This window comes from Marmota marmota, unplaced genomic scaffold, assembly GCF_001458135.2.
Source record: "Marmota marmota marmota unplaced genomic scaffold, marMar, whole genome shotgun sequence".
NCBI classification, from domain to species: domain Eukaryota; kingdom Metazoa; phylum Chordata; class Mammalia; order Rodentia; family Sciuridae; genus Marmota; species Marmota marmota.
The window spans coordinates 6,290,897-6,307,100 of record NW_025999895.1 but is presented as its reverse complement, the minus strand read 5'-3'; the positions used below and the strand labels follow the sequence as shown (position 1 = coordinate 6,307,100).

General features: G+C 45.7%; 2 protein-coding genes across 3 annotated transcripts in view; one reads left to right on the top strand and one right to left on the bottom strand.

The window, feature by feature from the left end:
* The window catches only part of Cd300lf (CD300 molecule like family member f), a 108,302-nt gene that overhangs the window by 70,907 nt on the left and 21,191 nt on the right, over positions 1 to 16,204 (bottom strand). The window lies entirely within an intron of this gene.
* The window catches only part of Rab37 (RAB37, member RAS oncogene family), a 57,948-nt gene continuing 41,750 nt past the window's right edge, over positions 7 to 16,204 (top strand). For both annotated transcript variants that reach the window (XM_015504233.2, XM_048797908.1), the window contains exon 1: positions 7 to 180. In XM_015504233.2, the coding sequence (XP_015359719.1) occupies positions 109 to 180 (72 nt within the window). In that variant the 5' untranslated portion in view covers positions 7 to 108. The remainder of the gene's footprint in view (positions 181 to 16,204) is intronic.

Sequence of the window (16,204 nt, the reverse complement as noted above, 5' to 3'; positions counted from 1 at the left end):
CGGGGCTCAGACCCGGGCCTGCCTCACCCCGCGGAACCCGGACCCCGCTTCTGGGCGCGCTGACGCAGAGCGCTTGAAGAGCGGGGAGCAGCGGGCCCCAAGCCGGGCATGGACCTGCAGAGACCCGACTCCTACCAGGGGGGAGCTGGCCCTGTCTTCAACGAGCACGTCCTTCATAAGGTAAAAATGTCCTCCGTGCCCCTCCCAATGCTGGCAGAGAGCACGGTCCCCAGGAGCTCTCTCTCTCTCTCTGATCCCCTCACTTTGCTTTAAGGACTTAAAAAGAAACTAGCACGTATCCCTAAACCTGGGGACTCCTTTCCGGTTTTGATCCTGTTTGCTGCTCAGAGGAGAGATACTGGGCACTGGGGAAAGGGCCACCGCCAGAGACTTGCAGAGACTCGAATTATCTGGAGTTTCACTCATTGAACTAAATCTCCTAGGTCCCTTTCCTACACCCCCCCCACCCTCCTGCCGCTGTCCCTGTTTGAATACCTGTGCACCCCAAGCATCTTGGCTCTCCCTAACCCTTGTTGGAGATTGGGCTACTCCCCCACCCTGTCTCACAAGCTCCAACCCCCATTAGGTCTGGTAGCAGTGGCCAAAGACCTGCAATCCTGGCCAACTTGGCTGAAAAGACATAGAAATAATATGCAGCAGAGATAAAGTATTTTACTCAAACCAGACTCCCTCGTGGCTCCAAAAGCTGCCCTCCAGCCATGACTCACCCTTAGCCTTCTGGATGAATTTGCTTATTTCAAAGCTCTAGCACATCTGTTGCTCCCCTCATTCAAATTTCTTATGCAATTTAATTTTCAGTCATTCAGGTCGCCTCCTAAAGTAACGGTTGGGAAAATAAATAGCAGCCCCCTTTTAGATACCACTTTTAAAAATATTTTTTAGTTGTCAATGGACTTTATTTTGTTTATTTGCTGAGAATTGAACTCAGTGCCTCACTCATACTAGGCAAGCACTCTACCACTGAGCCACAATCCCAGCCCTAGGCAACACTTTTTAATGCAAAATCTATCACCTTGAAACCATATAGCCTTATATTTCCGGTAAGAAATTATTATTGCTCCCTATCTCTGACTTGGCCTCCTGCTCCAGCCCTTCTAGTCTTCCTTTGCTAATTTTATGAGAGTTTATCTGTTAGAAACTTGCAAGGCTGAACATGGTCCCATACTTGAAGTTTTTACACCAAAATATCATTCTGAAAAGTCTTTGAATGCAAGCTTTGAAATAATCTGATCTACCCTTCTCCACTACTACACAATTAATATTTGAGGGGATTAAATCCCAGAGAGGCAAAGCAACTTGTCCAAGAATATAAGTAAGTAAGTGGCTGAGCCAGCTCTAAAAGCCAGAAATTGTGAGTCTAAGTCTTGTCTCTTTTTCTCTAAACCCTTTCTAAATCCTCTCACCAACATGTGCTCTGTGAACCACCAGCATTAGCATTACCTGGGAGTGCATTAGAAAGTAGATGTCTGGGGCTGGGATTGTGGCTCAGTGGTAGAGCGCTCACCTAGCACAGGCGGGACCCGGGTTCGATCCTCAGCACCACATAAAAACAAAGGCATTGTGTTGTGTCCATCTACACCTAAAAAGTAAATACACACACAAAAAAAGAAAGTAGATGTCTGGCCTTACCCTAGACCTGCTGAATCTGAATCTACATTTTAACATGATCCCTAGGAGATAAATATGCATGTTAAAGTTTTAGATGTGTGACTCTGTGCCATACTGGCTCTTTCTGACAAATTGCAGGAAGCAGATCTGTAGGTCTAAAGAGTCCATGCATCTTTTCCCTCCAGGTCTTGGAAGCTCTAAGGTAAGGAGAAGGAGAAAAATTTGCAACAAGCACCCCAGTGTGGGAGTTTTAAAACTATCACAGTTTGAAGTAAATGAGAATAAGATCCAGAATTAAATTAGCATAAGACCCATGTTCTTTGAGGCCGTGGATCTAGCACAGTGAACTTGCAAGTAAGCAAAGGAATGTAACTGCAGATCAATTACAAAACCCACCCTGAAGACTAGATATACTCTCTCTTAGTTTAAACCACCATATAAAGATATAATTATTCGTTTTGAAACCTTTAAGATTTGGAGACCAGGTTTTTTTTTTTTTTCAAATTATTGATCAAATGTGGTCTTTCCCACTTCAATTACCTGCACATGAAATACAGGATGAAACTCATGAAAACTTCCCCTTCCTTTGGTTTATTGATCTCACCAGAGAGAAAGAGAGAGCTTGCTCCAACACATCTTAATACACTGAAGACAAGTGTCTGTTTACTACAGAACACGCTTGTCTTGTCAGCTGGGTCATGAGCGTCGTGAGGTCTGGAGCTAACCTGAAGCCTTGTGTGGTCCCCGACAGAGGGGCACGTGTATGTAAGGAACACTGTGCTGACAGCCTCCTCCTAGAACTATTTTATGATTGTGCATGACTTCTTGTTGCGATTCACTTAAAAAGCTTTCTGTGAAGGGGGAGGGTATGACACATTTGTATTATTTTTAAATCTACTTAAAAATATTATTATTTTTAAGTCTACTTAGGACACATTGGCCAGGAGAGGCAGGGCTACACTCCAACATTATTTGCTAGGAGGAAGAATATTTTTAGATAAGCATTTATTGAAATATAACAAACTAAAACTGAACCTCTCGTGAACATCCTGATGGATTATCACAAAGTGCACACACCTATGCGACCACTACTGAGATGAAATGGGACATCACCAGCTTCCCAGAAGCCCCTCCATCCCCTGCCATAGCCCTTTCCCTTCTCAACCGCCAAGGTTAGCATCACAGAGGAAGAAAGTATCCTCTAATGTTTGGACACAGCAGCCAGATTTTATGACCTAGAAATCTGCCAGAGAAGAAGCATTTTGGTGTGATGGAAAGAAACCCCAGGTTTAGAATCACTCAGTCCTTGATTGGCTTTAATCAATATCCATGAGCATTGCTTCGCTAAGCTACAAAATAGAAATAATAATGCCTGGCTTATTGTGTCTTGAGTGAAGATGTTAGACAATGTAATATTAAGTGCATATATAATCTCTGGAAGTATTCGATAAATAAATGGTGATTGCCATCAGAGCACACACCTTCTGCTCTATTGCAACTTCCACAGGTGCCACATCTGGTCTCACTTAGAATGACAAAACTTTGTGAGAAGAGCAGCAGCTTTGCACACGGAAACCTCAGAAACACACACACAGTTCACAAGTACAATCCCATGAGAACGGGCTCACAACACACTTATGCAGAAAGCGTGCCTCTGTACAAACATCCAGTCCTAACCACCTCCGTTCGCTGCCTCCTTTCTCAGGGAAATATTTATGGGACCTGGTGGGACCTTTAACAAAAATTCACTTACCAAGGAATCCCACTGTAGTCCACAATTATAATGCACCAATAAAAATAGAAAAAAAAATTAAAGAAAATTCACTTACAAGAAAAGTATGCCAAATATCATGGGTAGGATTACCTTTGTGCTTTAGTTAGTCCTAAGAGTCGTAGCCTGATGCAAAGGAGTTCAGATAACTCTCAGGAGCCTCCTGGAGGCTGGATTGGAGGCTGGGAGTACTGGGAAGCACTGAGTCCATCCATCACCTGCTTGGAATTTTTAAGTAGAGTCATTGCGATGCTTTCAAATCTGAATAGTTGATGCAACTAAATAATTTAAAGCATGTGAACAATGTTGCTGCTCTTTTCCTCGGAGAACTCTTGTCTTGCTACCCACACGGTCTCAAGAGCCATTCAGGTTAATGATGCCAGTTACGGGGCTCAGGAACAGCTCATGGGTTTAGTCCTTGCTATGCCAGACTTGACCTTGAGCTCTAGAAAAAAATACTGGACAGGATGAGCTTTGACCCCATATTCCAGTGAGCCAGGACAAAGGGACTTCAGCTGTATTGCTTACTTCCCAAGCACTGCGATGAACACCCACATACCAATCTTGTTCTAAGAGGGGCCAACAATTACTGAGCCAAAGTCAGTCTCCTTTGCAGCATCTCAGAAAGACCAGGAGGCAGAGTGACATGGGCTGTCCATCCACTGATCCAGGCCATGGTCATTTTTGGATTAAAAAAGGAACTGGCGAGGAGACAGGAGCAGAGGTCTCTGTCTTCCCCGGGGTCCCCATCCTGAGTCTGCTGAACCACTTCCCTGAGATGAACAACGGCAAAGGCAGGCAGGGCGCCTCTGCCCTCCGTCATGCTTGTTCTTCACTCCCATCTTTTGCTGCTCACCTGTGATCACAGCCTGCTGCAGCCCACATGCCTCATCTGCTCACGCAGCAAACACGGACTGAGCATTTCCAGGGTGTGAGGAATTATTGAGCTATAGAGAGCACACACGCGACATGGCCCCCTGCTTCAACAACTGGTGGCCTTCAAGGCACAGGCGCAGATTTCTATAATACTGTGTACACAGTCTCTGAAGTGCGTGAGAAAGACGCAGGAAGGTGCCGTGTGAGGGCCCAGGAAGAAGGGGTCACTTCTGACCTCCTTTCTCACTTGCGGCCTCTGATTGAAGTTAACATCTAAGAGAGAAGAGAGCTCCATACACCAGCCAACCTTCCTCCCCCAAGGGACTGTCACCCGCTGATCCTGGAGAAGGGTCTGGAGAGAACGACATTGTTCTCCCTTGCCAAAAAAAAAAAAAAATGTTAAGAAGCAAAACCAAATAAACCAGCAGAAGAGCATCCCACTATCCCGTTTTCCTCTATCATTCTTTATCACGCAGAGACATTTTTGTTTTCAATTAAACTACGTTAATGGAACGTGAAAATGTGGTCAAAGAGTCTAAATCCACAGGAAATGCAAGCTCTGGGGGTACAGAGAGTTTACATTCAAAGCGGGGCCACTAGTTCTTGTTCCTGCCAGATTTTCATCTCGGCTCAGGAACAAACCTGAAGGCCAGGAACAGCTAGCTGCTCCCTGTACAGTGTTTCCATTTGCTTGATTTCCTCTCTGCTCACTCTGAAGACTTATAGATAAATAAATGAAGTACCTATGACATCACTGACCATCTGGGGCCATCTGGGACTTCTTGGGCTAAGTGGTGGGTCCTGCCCAGTTCCTGAGGCAGGCAGCTGGCTTGGGGAGAGGCACTGGCTGGTTCTCTGGCATAACCTGAGCAGGAAATGAGGTTGACTCGGCCCAGCATCTCAGTCACTCTCCAGACTCCTCAGGCCTTCCTCCCCTAAGGAGTCTTCCCTTTAACTTAGAGTCCCTGGGGCTTCTCACGAGCGAATCTCTGTTCTGGGGAAAGGCCGTGACTTCCTTTGTTGTCAGGGCAGGAAACCCAGCTCTGCTGGGCGTAAACCTAGTGCCAGGCTGGGGATTGTTGAGTGGACTCTTGAAGTGGCTCTAAACTGATCCCTACTTGCTCCTCGCTTCCTTCCTCACCCTTCTCAGGCAAGAAGAACTCCCTAGGGATGCAGGTGAAAAGGGAGGTCACAGCTCCTTTGCCAACTTGCAGCATGATGGGGGGGATGCAGTTCTCCACTGAGACCAGGCCAGACCCTCCTCCTGTCCACCAACCAGAGGTTTCCTGGGCCAAGCTGGGAGCAGCAGCAAACAACAGATCTAGAGATCTTAAGCCCTGAGTCAAGGCACCAATCAGTCTGCCCAGGCCTCAGCCTGCTCCTGGAGGTGCTGAGGTCCTAAGTGACAATGGAACTGCAGATGTAATCAGGGCTCAAGAATTCTCCTTGCTAAGTTCCTATTTCCCTGATCTTGATGCCAAAGTCTGCTCCTGCCCTTCTTATTCACATGGTTGATTCTTAGTGAAGAGCTCCTACCCATCCACATGAGGATGTTATTTAATAATTTGGGATTCTGCAAATGCCACAGGTATGCTTTTAGGTATCTTGAACCAGGTCGTGTTTGAGCTCATATTTCCCCTTGTTTTCTAGTCCTCCGCCGCTGGTCACCATACACACACACCTCCTCTCCTAAGCCATGGGCAGGGCCAGGGATACTGCATTCTGTTCTCTCTCTCCTTATCTTTTGTTGTGAACCTTTTAAAAGTGAAATAAACCACAAACATTCCCCTTCCCATTCTTCCTCCTTCCGCTGTTTGAATTTTGCATGCACAACACTCCCTGGTAACTCTGTTTATTAAACAGCAGAGCAATACCCAGGGGACAGTCAGGAACAGGTAGCCCCTGCCTCTTCCAGCCCCACCCAAAGCCTGCACTGAGCAGCCAGGGAACCTTTGCAAGGAAATGAAACCGCTGGTATAGTCTCAGTCCCAATGAGGAATCCCCCTTCAGCTCCTCAGGAATCCCTCCCCTCTGTGGGCAACAGCCCCTAGCCCAAGTACCCCGATTCTTCTTGCCTCTCTGGGTCCTTTCTCTGGTTTTGAGTATTAAAATCACCCTCTGCACTATAGTCTAGAGGGACCTGATAAGATTAATAATTGTTAACAAGAAATGATAAAAATAAACAAAGGCTTTGCTTATGCAGCCCTTTACAGTTTACAAAAGACTTTTATCTATGCAATGGCACTTTGCTTACCACACCTTTCTTTCCAGTTGACCTTATTATTAAGTCTGTATTAAAGAGGGCAAATGGAGAGCAGATGAAAAAAAAATAGTTACTCACCCAAGCCACACTTGGTACTGTGGAAATCCAAATCATATGGCAGACCCTTACACTGCACTGATGTGCCAAGAACTTTTCTAAGCAGTTTCAGCCATTAACTCACTGATTCCTACAGCAACCCTATTTTGATCTTATTTTATGGATGAGCAAACAGAAGCAGAGACATTAATAAACTTGCCTAAGGTCAGATCCAAGCATGATGGAAAAGCAGGGGATAGAGTTAGAGAGGATGGGGGTTTTGTCAATAGGGTCAAAAACTCTTATTATTTTCAGGCATGGTCAGCAGCTCAGTGTGTGGCCTTCAGCTCTGTAGGGTCAGTTTTGCTCACTTACTTACCCAAGAGTGGCTCCATCTCTCCGGGCAGGCTCGTGTTAATTAGACTCACAAGACTCCTGTATTGACCTACATGCCGAGCCACATTATAATCAAGGGATTGTTTGCCAAGCATGAAATCCAGGGAAAAGGAGACTTGGAGGATTCAATATGCAATGCTATCAGGCTCTTAGGGCTTGCTAGCTGGTCACACTACAGGACAGCCTCAGTCTACAGCCCTCCCTTTGGGTTTTTTTGACCCTAGGGTCCCCCAGCAATGTCCCTAGGGTCCCTCACCTCTGCCTCCCTCAATGTGCTTAAGCGTGACCTACATTGGAAAAGCATTCCATTCTTTTCACATTCACATTTCCTATTATCCTTTAAGGAGCCACTTGCCTTTGAGCTTGAGAATTGTCCTGGACTTGATCTGATCATGCAGAGGGAGGAAGGGGGAGGAGGGGACACTTCCTCCATCATTCATACTTGAAAGTTGTCCTCACATTTCTGCCTCCATCTCAGGGGCTCTGTCAGGGCCTTCAGGATTCGGGTTTCAGGAGAGAGAAGATGAAAGAGAAAAAGCAGTGGTTGAGCCCATCTCCTTTTGTGCCCCCACTACCCACACTCTACAGGGCCCCCTCGACATCTGACATTTTTGGCTGAGAATTCTGAGAATCAAATCAGCAAACATTTGTGGGAATGAGACCTATTCCCCACCCCCCAAGAAGCTGAGCCTAGCAAGCTGGCAGATCAGAGGGCTGGCTCAGAAAGAAAAGACTCAAGCCACACCTGACTTCAGCCCACGTGACACATGACCTTGGTGCCCATGAAGACTCCTAAAAGGTCAAGGGCCTCTAGCTGCACATAGTGGGCGGCTGGCCCTTGGGAAGCAGGACCAAGGCCTGCAGCTCTCTAAGGCTGCCAAGTTCTGTGTCCTGACCAAGCAACTAGTCAGGGGCTATAGACCCGCAGGTCCAATAGGTCAGAATGACTCTGGGTTCCCAGGCAAAGATCCATTCAAACCCACAACCAAAAACAGAAGGGGGTTCTCAGTGTGCTTCCAAGAATTGCCTGGAGCAAAGATCTATGACCCCAGCTTGGCTGAGTCCAGCCCACAGAAGCAAAGTTGGCACCTCTCCCTGAAATCTCCAAATATCTGAGCTGCAAAACATCCAACCAAACTCAAAACACCAGGGTCCTGACCCCTGTGAAGATAGCTCGGTCCTCAAAAAGAGGCTTGGGAAAGACAGAGGCAAGGGCCAGGGGAGGTCTGCAGGCCCACCTGGGACCCTCGCTCTTCCATACTCTGAACCATGCCTCCACCAGACAGCACAGTACAACATCACAAAGAGAAAAGGCCACAGCAGATTCCCTGGCCACCACCTACCTAACCACCACGTGTCCTGTACACTTGCTGAATTCATCATCCTGTCCACTTCCTGTCCTGACTGCCTCCTGACTAGTTCACCACCTTCCTTGACCACTCCTTGACCAGCTCACTGATATTCTTAGAGTGGTAGATAGCAAAGAAAAAGAACTCCCTTTGTAATGTCATTAAAGCTGGCCTATCTCCATCATTAGGCAATTGTATGTCCCTGCTTGTTCCATTCAAATAGCCTTTATTGCCAGGCTCAATGGTAAATACCTGTAATCCCCGCAATTTGGGAGGCTAAGGCAGAAAGACCATAAATTCAAGGCCAGCTTCAAAAACTTGGTGAGACCTATAGTAACTTACTGGGACCCTGTCTCAAAATAAAAAGTAAAAAGGGCTGGAGATGTAGCTCAGTAGTAAAGTGCCCCTGAGTTCAATACCCAGAATGAAAATATAGAAACAATAATAATAATTTTTAAAAGAGCCCTTGGTCATTTACAGAACATTTGCACATGAACGGTCTCATTTGATTCCCACAGCACCAAGAATAAACTACATGGGCATTTTTATTGACTGTAAAAGTGGAACTCATGGGGTCAGGCCCTTTTGCCTTTTGCTTGCCAAAACCCAACTCAGACTGTTTTAAGAAAAAAAAAAATCTATTGCTCAAATCTTGAGAAGCCTGGATGTGCTACCCACATCCAGCTCAGTTGTATCCAGTGACTTAGTGACATCTCCACACGAGGTCACATGATCACCAGCAGCTCTGAGATCACAGCCTCACAGAAACTAGAGATACCAGAATTCCTAGACTCATTCCTAATGCTCATTGAAGACGGAAATGATCTGTCTATCCCCAAACCAATCACTGTGAAGAATGAAATGGTCACATGTCCACCCTGAACCAATCACTGTAAGACTAAAGTGATCACATGTCTACCCCTGAACCAATCACTGTGGAGACTGAACTGGTCACGTGCCCATCCCTGAACCAATCACTATGCCCAATGGCTAGAACTAGATGAATGGGTTAAACTTGAGTCTCCTACACCTCTGGATGTGGAATTGGTCCCACCCCAGTTCTATGGATTAAGTGCAGAAGAGAATGGTTTCAAGAAAAATGGGCACGGTGGTAGCTGAAGGCTAGTCATGCAAAAACAACAGGTGCCTCATGACAACCCTGGGTGAAGCTGAGTCTCAACATTTGGGAGAGGGATACTGATTGTTGAATCCAGGGGTGCTTAACCACTAAGGCACATCCCCAGCCCTTTTAATTTTTTTATTTTGAGACAAGGTCTCACTAAGTTACTGAGGCTGGCCTCAAACTTGTGATCCTCCTGCCTCAGCTCCGGAGTCATTGGGATTACAGGCAGGAATGCACCAGCAGGACCATGTCCACCTCAACATTTTTAAATCATTAATAATAAAAGATAAACTGAACTTGTCACCGTCCAACCCAAAGTGGGTTATTTGTGTCCCACATGTGGTATCATATAAGACTGAATAACTGGACTTAGGTTATTAAGTATAGGACTTAGGAAATGCACTGATATCACCCTATAAAGCAATGGGCTCACTGGGGCTGTGGAGTCACACCTCACACTATGGCTGGCATTAGAAGCTTCCCTGAAGGGAATACATAATCCAGGTGTCTTTGGAGCACGAGATGAGAACTTGGGAAGTGGACCTCAGGCTGCAATGAGGGGGAGTCCTTCCTCCTCTCTTTGGGACCAGGATCAGCTGGCACCAGAGATATCTAGACTTTTCAGATCAGGAGTTAGGACAGGAGCAGCCCAGGGCTACATGGAGCAGAAGGGAAGGGGGCAAGAAAGCCTGCCCCACAAGGCCAGCTTCATGGGTGTGTACGTGTGCCACAAAGGGACCTATACCTGGCCCATGCTTGACTTACTGCTCTGAGGTCACCATCTTAAAAGTCTTGGTCATTTTGCACAAGGATCCCTGTATTTTTATTTTAGAATTGGCTCTGTGAATGATATAGCCATTCCTGATGTCACAAAAATGCCCCGAGGGTCTGAGCCCAGCTCTGTGCCATCATCCTGGGCTATTTGCTGTGGTGCCTCTCCCTTCTGTTGGCCTCACGCTGTGCCTGGTTTTGGATGTGCCATGAGTAACCAGGGAGGGGTCATCTTGTGCTTTGGGTCAAATGGCATAAATATGGGCAGCCCTCCTCCCCCAGGGCTGGCTGGGTTAACAGTGGTGTTCATGGGCAAGGAATAGCTGGAACCTAGAACAGCATCTGCAAGGGTCCTGGGTAGCAGAAAGCATGGTGTGAGAGGCAGATCAGAAAAGGCAGACAGGTGGGGCCCCAGCCTTGAACAGGTCCTTGGGGATAAGTGGCTGGGACACAGGACTGAGGAAGAAGTAAACCAGATTTAAGCCACAAACTGACAAGCTATAAGCTTTTATTGGTGTCTATGAGTGAATTCTGCATGTTGAATTACAGCATTTGGAAAGTAAAAGAGAAAGGAAAAGTTACCCGTAACACAGTGATTTGTGTTATCTTAAATAAAAATGGAACCGCACTCTGAAAGATACACCTAGGTGTCCGCCCACACGTGAGATAGATGGACACACAGGTAGATACACAGATCCCCGGTTCTTGTCACATGCACTTTTACCCTCATTCTTTCAATGGCTGCATAGTATTCTATGTTACAAATGCATGAAAATCCACTGGTCATTCTGAAATTTTGAAATTTATAGAGAAAAGGATAACAACAAAATTACCCATATGCCCACCATCCAAATTTACTAAATGCTAACATTTTGCCTTAAAACAAAAGAACACAAAGGAGCCTTCTGCTGGGCTTATGTGTAGGGAAGCCCCCAGCCCCTGCCCTTCTGCTAAGACAGTGGGATCAGTTTCACTTTGAGAGGCATGGTGGCCCAGCAGGTTACTTTGTGGCTTTGAAACCATAGCCTGGGGGATCCCTTGGTTATACAGTAGTTCCCCCCCGCCCCCATCACTGGTTTTGGCTTACCTGTGGTCAACTGTGGTCTGAAAATATTACTACAGTACAAAGAGGAAATAAGATATTTTGAGAAAGAGAATTCCTATTCACATATGGTCCTAATTGATGTATTTTTGTTATTAATTATTGTTGTTGATCCCTTATTGTGCCTAATTCCTAAAGTAAACTTTATCACAAGTATAAAGAAGGAATAAACAGAACATGTAGGGTTCAGTGCCCTCTGTGGTTTCAGGCATCCACGGAGGAGTGGGGTGGTCTTGTCTCGCGTTTATAAGGAGGAACCACTGAACCCTGCTTTTCACAGGAGGAAACAGACCCTCAGAGACATTAGGGGATTATCCAACTTTACTCAGCAAGTGAAAAAAGACAGCCACAACCGAAGCTCTGACCCCAGCCCTGATTCTTCCCCGTTATCACTTTGCCATGTCCCTCCCTAGATCCCCCGGGGTCCTGGGGGAAAGGAAGTCTTGAACTGAAGTTCCTGCAAGACCCTTCTCTTACTGACCTCCCGGAATTCTAACAAAGCCCTGGCGAAAACCCCAACCTGGCCAGGGACAGACACACCTGCGGAAGCCCAGCCAATGGAGGACCTTCAATCACAAAGCAGACTCAGAACTCTGCCTCGAGAGCTCCTCCCAGACACTTGAGCCTGATGCGATGAGTCAGGGGTAATTGGGTCTCAGGGCGGAGGAGCCAGGCAACAGGACTCCCTGGGGATTCGCCTCCCTCAAAACCCAGCTGCAGGATAATAAGCCCAGAAGGCCAGCCAAGATTAACAGACAGCAGCGCTGACCCCTGCGGGTGGGATCTCTGTCGCTTCGCCTCTGCCCTCTCAGCCACCCTGATGTCTTCCCGTACCTTGGGATGAAATGCTCCGCCCACCTTGCCACTGCTTCTGCTTTCCTTCACCACCTGCCATTTCAGCATTGTGTTTCCATGAAAAGACACAAGGTTTCCGGGGCTTGGTCCTTCTGCTTTGGGGTTTCATTATTAATTTTGCAAACGTTGTGTGAAGTTTTCAACTGAGTCACCATCTGAATGCCGTAACTCCTTGCCATCACCAAAGGGCCAGTTCTGGGCCATAGGCTCAGACCAGGGGCTGTGACCTATTGCTTCTTTGTCTCAGAAATCCTCAGCACCTTGGTAGAAGGTCATATTCTTCGTGGGAATGCCACCAAGGAGAGGCAGTGTGGCTGCTGCTTGAGTGACAAATTAATCACCAGGTCCTTAAGTAACATGCAAGCACAAGTGGTCAAGGGCTCATGGTTTTATTGGGGAGAAGCCATGTCTGGAGAGGGTGTGAACAGGTCAGCGGCTGCCAGTCCTTAGTCCACATGTCACGACCCACCCTTGACAAAGCTTCAGTTGTGTGTAGGAAATGACAGACACGCAGTCGGAAAAGATGTTGGTGTGGAGTTGCCAACTGTCCTTTCTTGGGGAACACTGTCTGCGGTGATGGGACCCGGGGCACCCAAGTGCCCCATCTTTCATGAGATCACAGCAACAATGAATACTTTTGTCTCACTTTCTTAGCCAGTCCCCCACTTATCCAACTTACTAGATCAACTGATACCCTTCACTTCCTTGATGGAACCTGCCAGCCACCTGCACCCAGGCCCAGCAAGGTCTTCTCACTCCCGCCCGTCATTCCTCCTCTCACCTGTTGAGGTGCACGGTTAGCAAGAGTCTGCTGTGTTTGGGCCCAAATGTGTTTATATTAATTGTATAGAATCATAATTGTGTAATTGAATTAATTGACCCATAAATTAATAAAAATATAAACAGAAAGAATATTAACCAGTGGAATAAGAGTGTAAACAAACAGAGGATTGTTCTTTATACAAAAGTTAAGCTGAGCCAGGTGCAGTGGCATACTCCTATAATCCTACAGGTTCAAGGCCGGCCTCAGCAATCTGACAAGTCGGTTTTAGTCTGTTTTTTCACCACTGTGACCAAAAGCCCTGACAAGAACAATTTTAGAGGACACAAAGTTCATCTGGGGCTCACAGCTTCAGAAGTCTTGGTCTACAGTCGGCTGGCCCCATTGCTCTGAGCCCAAGGTGCAGAAACGTTCAGAAAAGGAAAGCAGCTCAGGACCTGGCCACCAGGAAGCAGAGGGAGACTTGACTCACCAGAGGAAAAACATAAACCCCAAAGGCATGCCCCCAGGGACCCACCTCCTCCAGCCACACCTACCTGCCCACAGCCACCACCAAGTTAATCCCTAACAGTGGATTCCTGCACTGACTGGGCTAAAGCTCTCCTAACCCAATCATTTCACCTCCTGAACTTGCTTGCCTTGTCCCACACATGAGCTTTTGGAGGACATCTCACATCAAAACCATAGTCCCGTCTCAAAATAAAAAGGGCTGGGCATGTAGCTCAGTGGTAGCGTGCCCTTGGGTTCAATCCTGCAATTTTAAGAAATACTATCAAATTAGGAATGGGTGAGGGAACCATAAAATATTGAGAGAAACTAAAAATGAAGAAGGATTTTGCAATCAGAAATAGCTAGAGTTTCTTGCTTCATATTAAGGAAACCAAAATTCCAGGACAACACAATATGTGTTACTCAGGAAAAACAAAGGGCCTGTCTTTCATCAAACTCAGAAAAAAAGGCCTTAGGTCTACATCAAAATGCCAGCCGATTACTACAATTCAGATATTTTGAATCAAAATATAACATTTGGCAGGCGCAGTGGCCACACACCTATAATCCCAGCGGCTGGGGAGGCTGAGACAGGAGGATGGAAAGTTGAAAGCCAGCCTCAGCAACTTAGCAAGGCACTAAGCAACTCAGTGAGACCCTGTCTCTAAATAAAATACAAAATGGGGCTGGGGATGTGGCTCAGTGGTTGATTGCCCCTGAGTTCAATCCCTGGTACCAAAAAAAAAAAAAGGAAAACATTTGAAGAAAGGATATATCCCTTTGTGATTCCCTGGTTTAACCAACCTTTTCAATGTAGGGGTAAGAACTCACCAACCAGGTGAAATAAAAAGCTGATCACTCCACCTGTCTCTCTCAACCTAATAAATTATTGTTATATGAAATCAACTGATTCCAGCACTCAGCCCTTCCAAGTCTAAAGTGTCAATAAACTCTGTTTTCAAAGAGTCAAGCAAAGGTAGCCCTCAATCAAGTTCAATTTAACATTTATCATGTATTTTCAAGATCCTCAATCAATTATATATATATATATNATATATATATATATATATATATATATATATATATATATATATATATATTTAACTCTTTCAACTGACTCAAAATTTTAAAAGTTTGGTCTTCTGGAAGCCAATGATGTGCACACAGTTCCTCAAGGGAGACAATCTAAACCCTCCAATTTTTTTTTCAAGTGGAATCTTTAAATATTAATAATTCAGAAACCAAAAGAGGGAACCCCCAGCAACTGTAGATGAGCTATAAATAATTTGGCCCTCAATCAGACTGGAGCACTTCAATATCCTGGAGCTTGCTTTAACAGAAGGTTCTTTCCTGGAAACTGTACAGCAAGATAGTAAATGTCACCCTCGCTCATACCAGAGGAACCATATCCAAATTCTCCGCCTTGCAATAAAGGCGCTGGCCAGCCACACAAAATGCTGTAGCGAAATCTTGATGGAGCAGCAGGATATGGCTGAGACAATACGCAGACACGCATCTGTAAACATTATGAAATAGTTTCCTTTCCAATTTCTTGCCTGGGTTTGCCTCTCTTCCCCCACCCCAACTTCCCCAGCAGTCTCCAAACTCACAGTACAAACTTGAGCAAACCAGGCGGGATTAGAGGCTGACCCTCCTGCCATAAGCCAACCTATAAGGAACCCAGACAGATCCATTAGAAACAGTCCAAATCTTCTCTGTCCACCTCGGGATTGACTGGCCCAGTTCACGAATCTCAGGAGCTAGTCAATTCAAACTCTGAGGATCTTAAGAAAGGTCTCTTTGCAGAAAGCCACCAACCCAGAGGGCTGAAATTTTGAATTAAAATATTATCTCCAGCAATATATCTGTTTTTCACACACCGGAAATTAAAAGTGGTCCATGTGCATCAGTCTTTCTTGGCCATCTCAGCCAGGCTGCCAGAACCATCTCAGCCCATATCCATTTGTCCAGATAAAGGCAGAGCACCAGATTCCAGCCAAGCCAAGCTGAGCTAAATTCTATCTTTCTCTGTATTTCTATATTTGCATCATGGCAATAATGCTCACTAGATCTGTGATCATGTGTCACCAGAAAAATGAACTCCTTGCTAGACAACCTGAGCATGTACTCATAACACTGTTTGGTTCAGGATGATTGAAATAAACTAAAAAATAAAGCCACTTTGTACACAGTAGTTAAAATGGCCCAGTGATGCCCTGGCTGAAGGCTTTATGTTATAACTTTTATTCTTATACTTTGACTCACTCTAATTTTGCTCTGCTTTGAGCTTTTCCATTTATTTTATTTTTTTTAAAGAGAGAGGGAGAGAGAGAGAGAGAGAATTTTTTAATATATATATATATATATATATATATATATATATATATATATTTAGTTTTCAGCAGGCACAACATCTTTATTTATATGTGGTGCTGAGGATCGAACCCGGGCCGCACGCATGCCAGACGAGCGCGCTACCGCTTGAGCCACATCCCCAGCCCCGTGTTTTTTTTTTAATATTTATTTTTAGGTGCAGATGGACACAACACAATGCCTTTATTTTTATGTGGTGCTGAGGATTGAACCTGGGCCACACGCATGCCAAGCGAGCGTGCTACCACTTGAGCCACATCCCCAGCCCCAAAGCTTTTCCATTTAAATCTTTTCTTGTTCTGAAAATCTTAAAACAGCCTGGGTCACAAAAGCAGTCTCACAGATGGGCACAATGGTGCACGTCTGCAATATCAGTGACTCGGGAGGCTG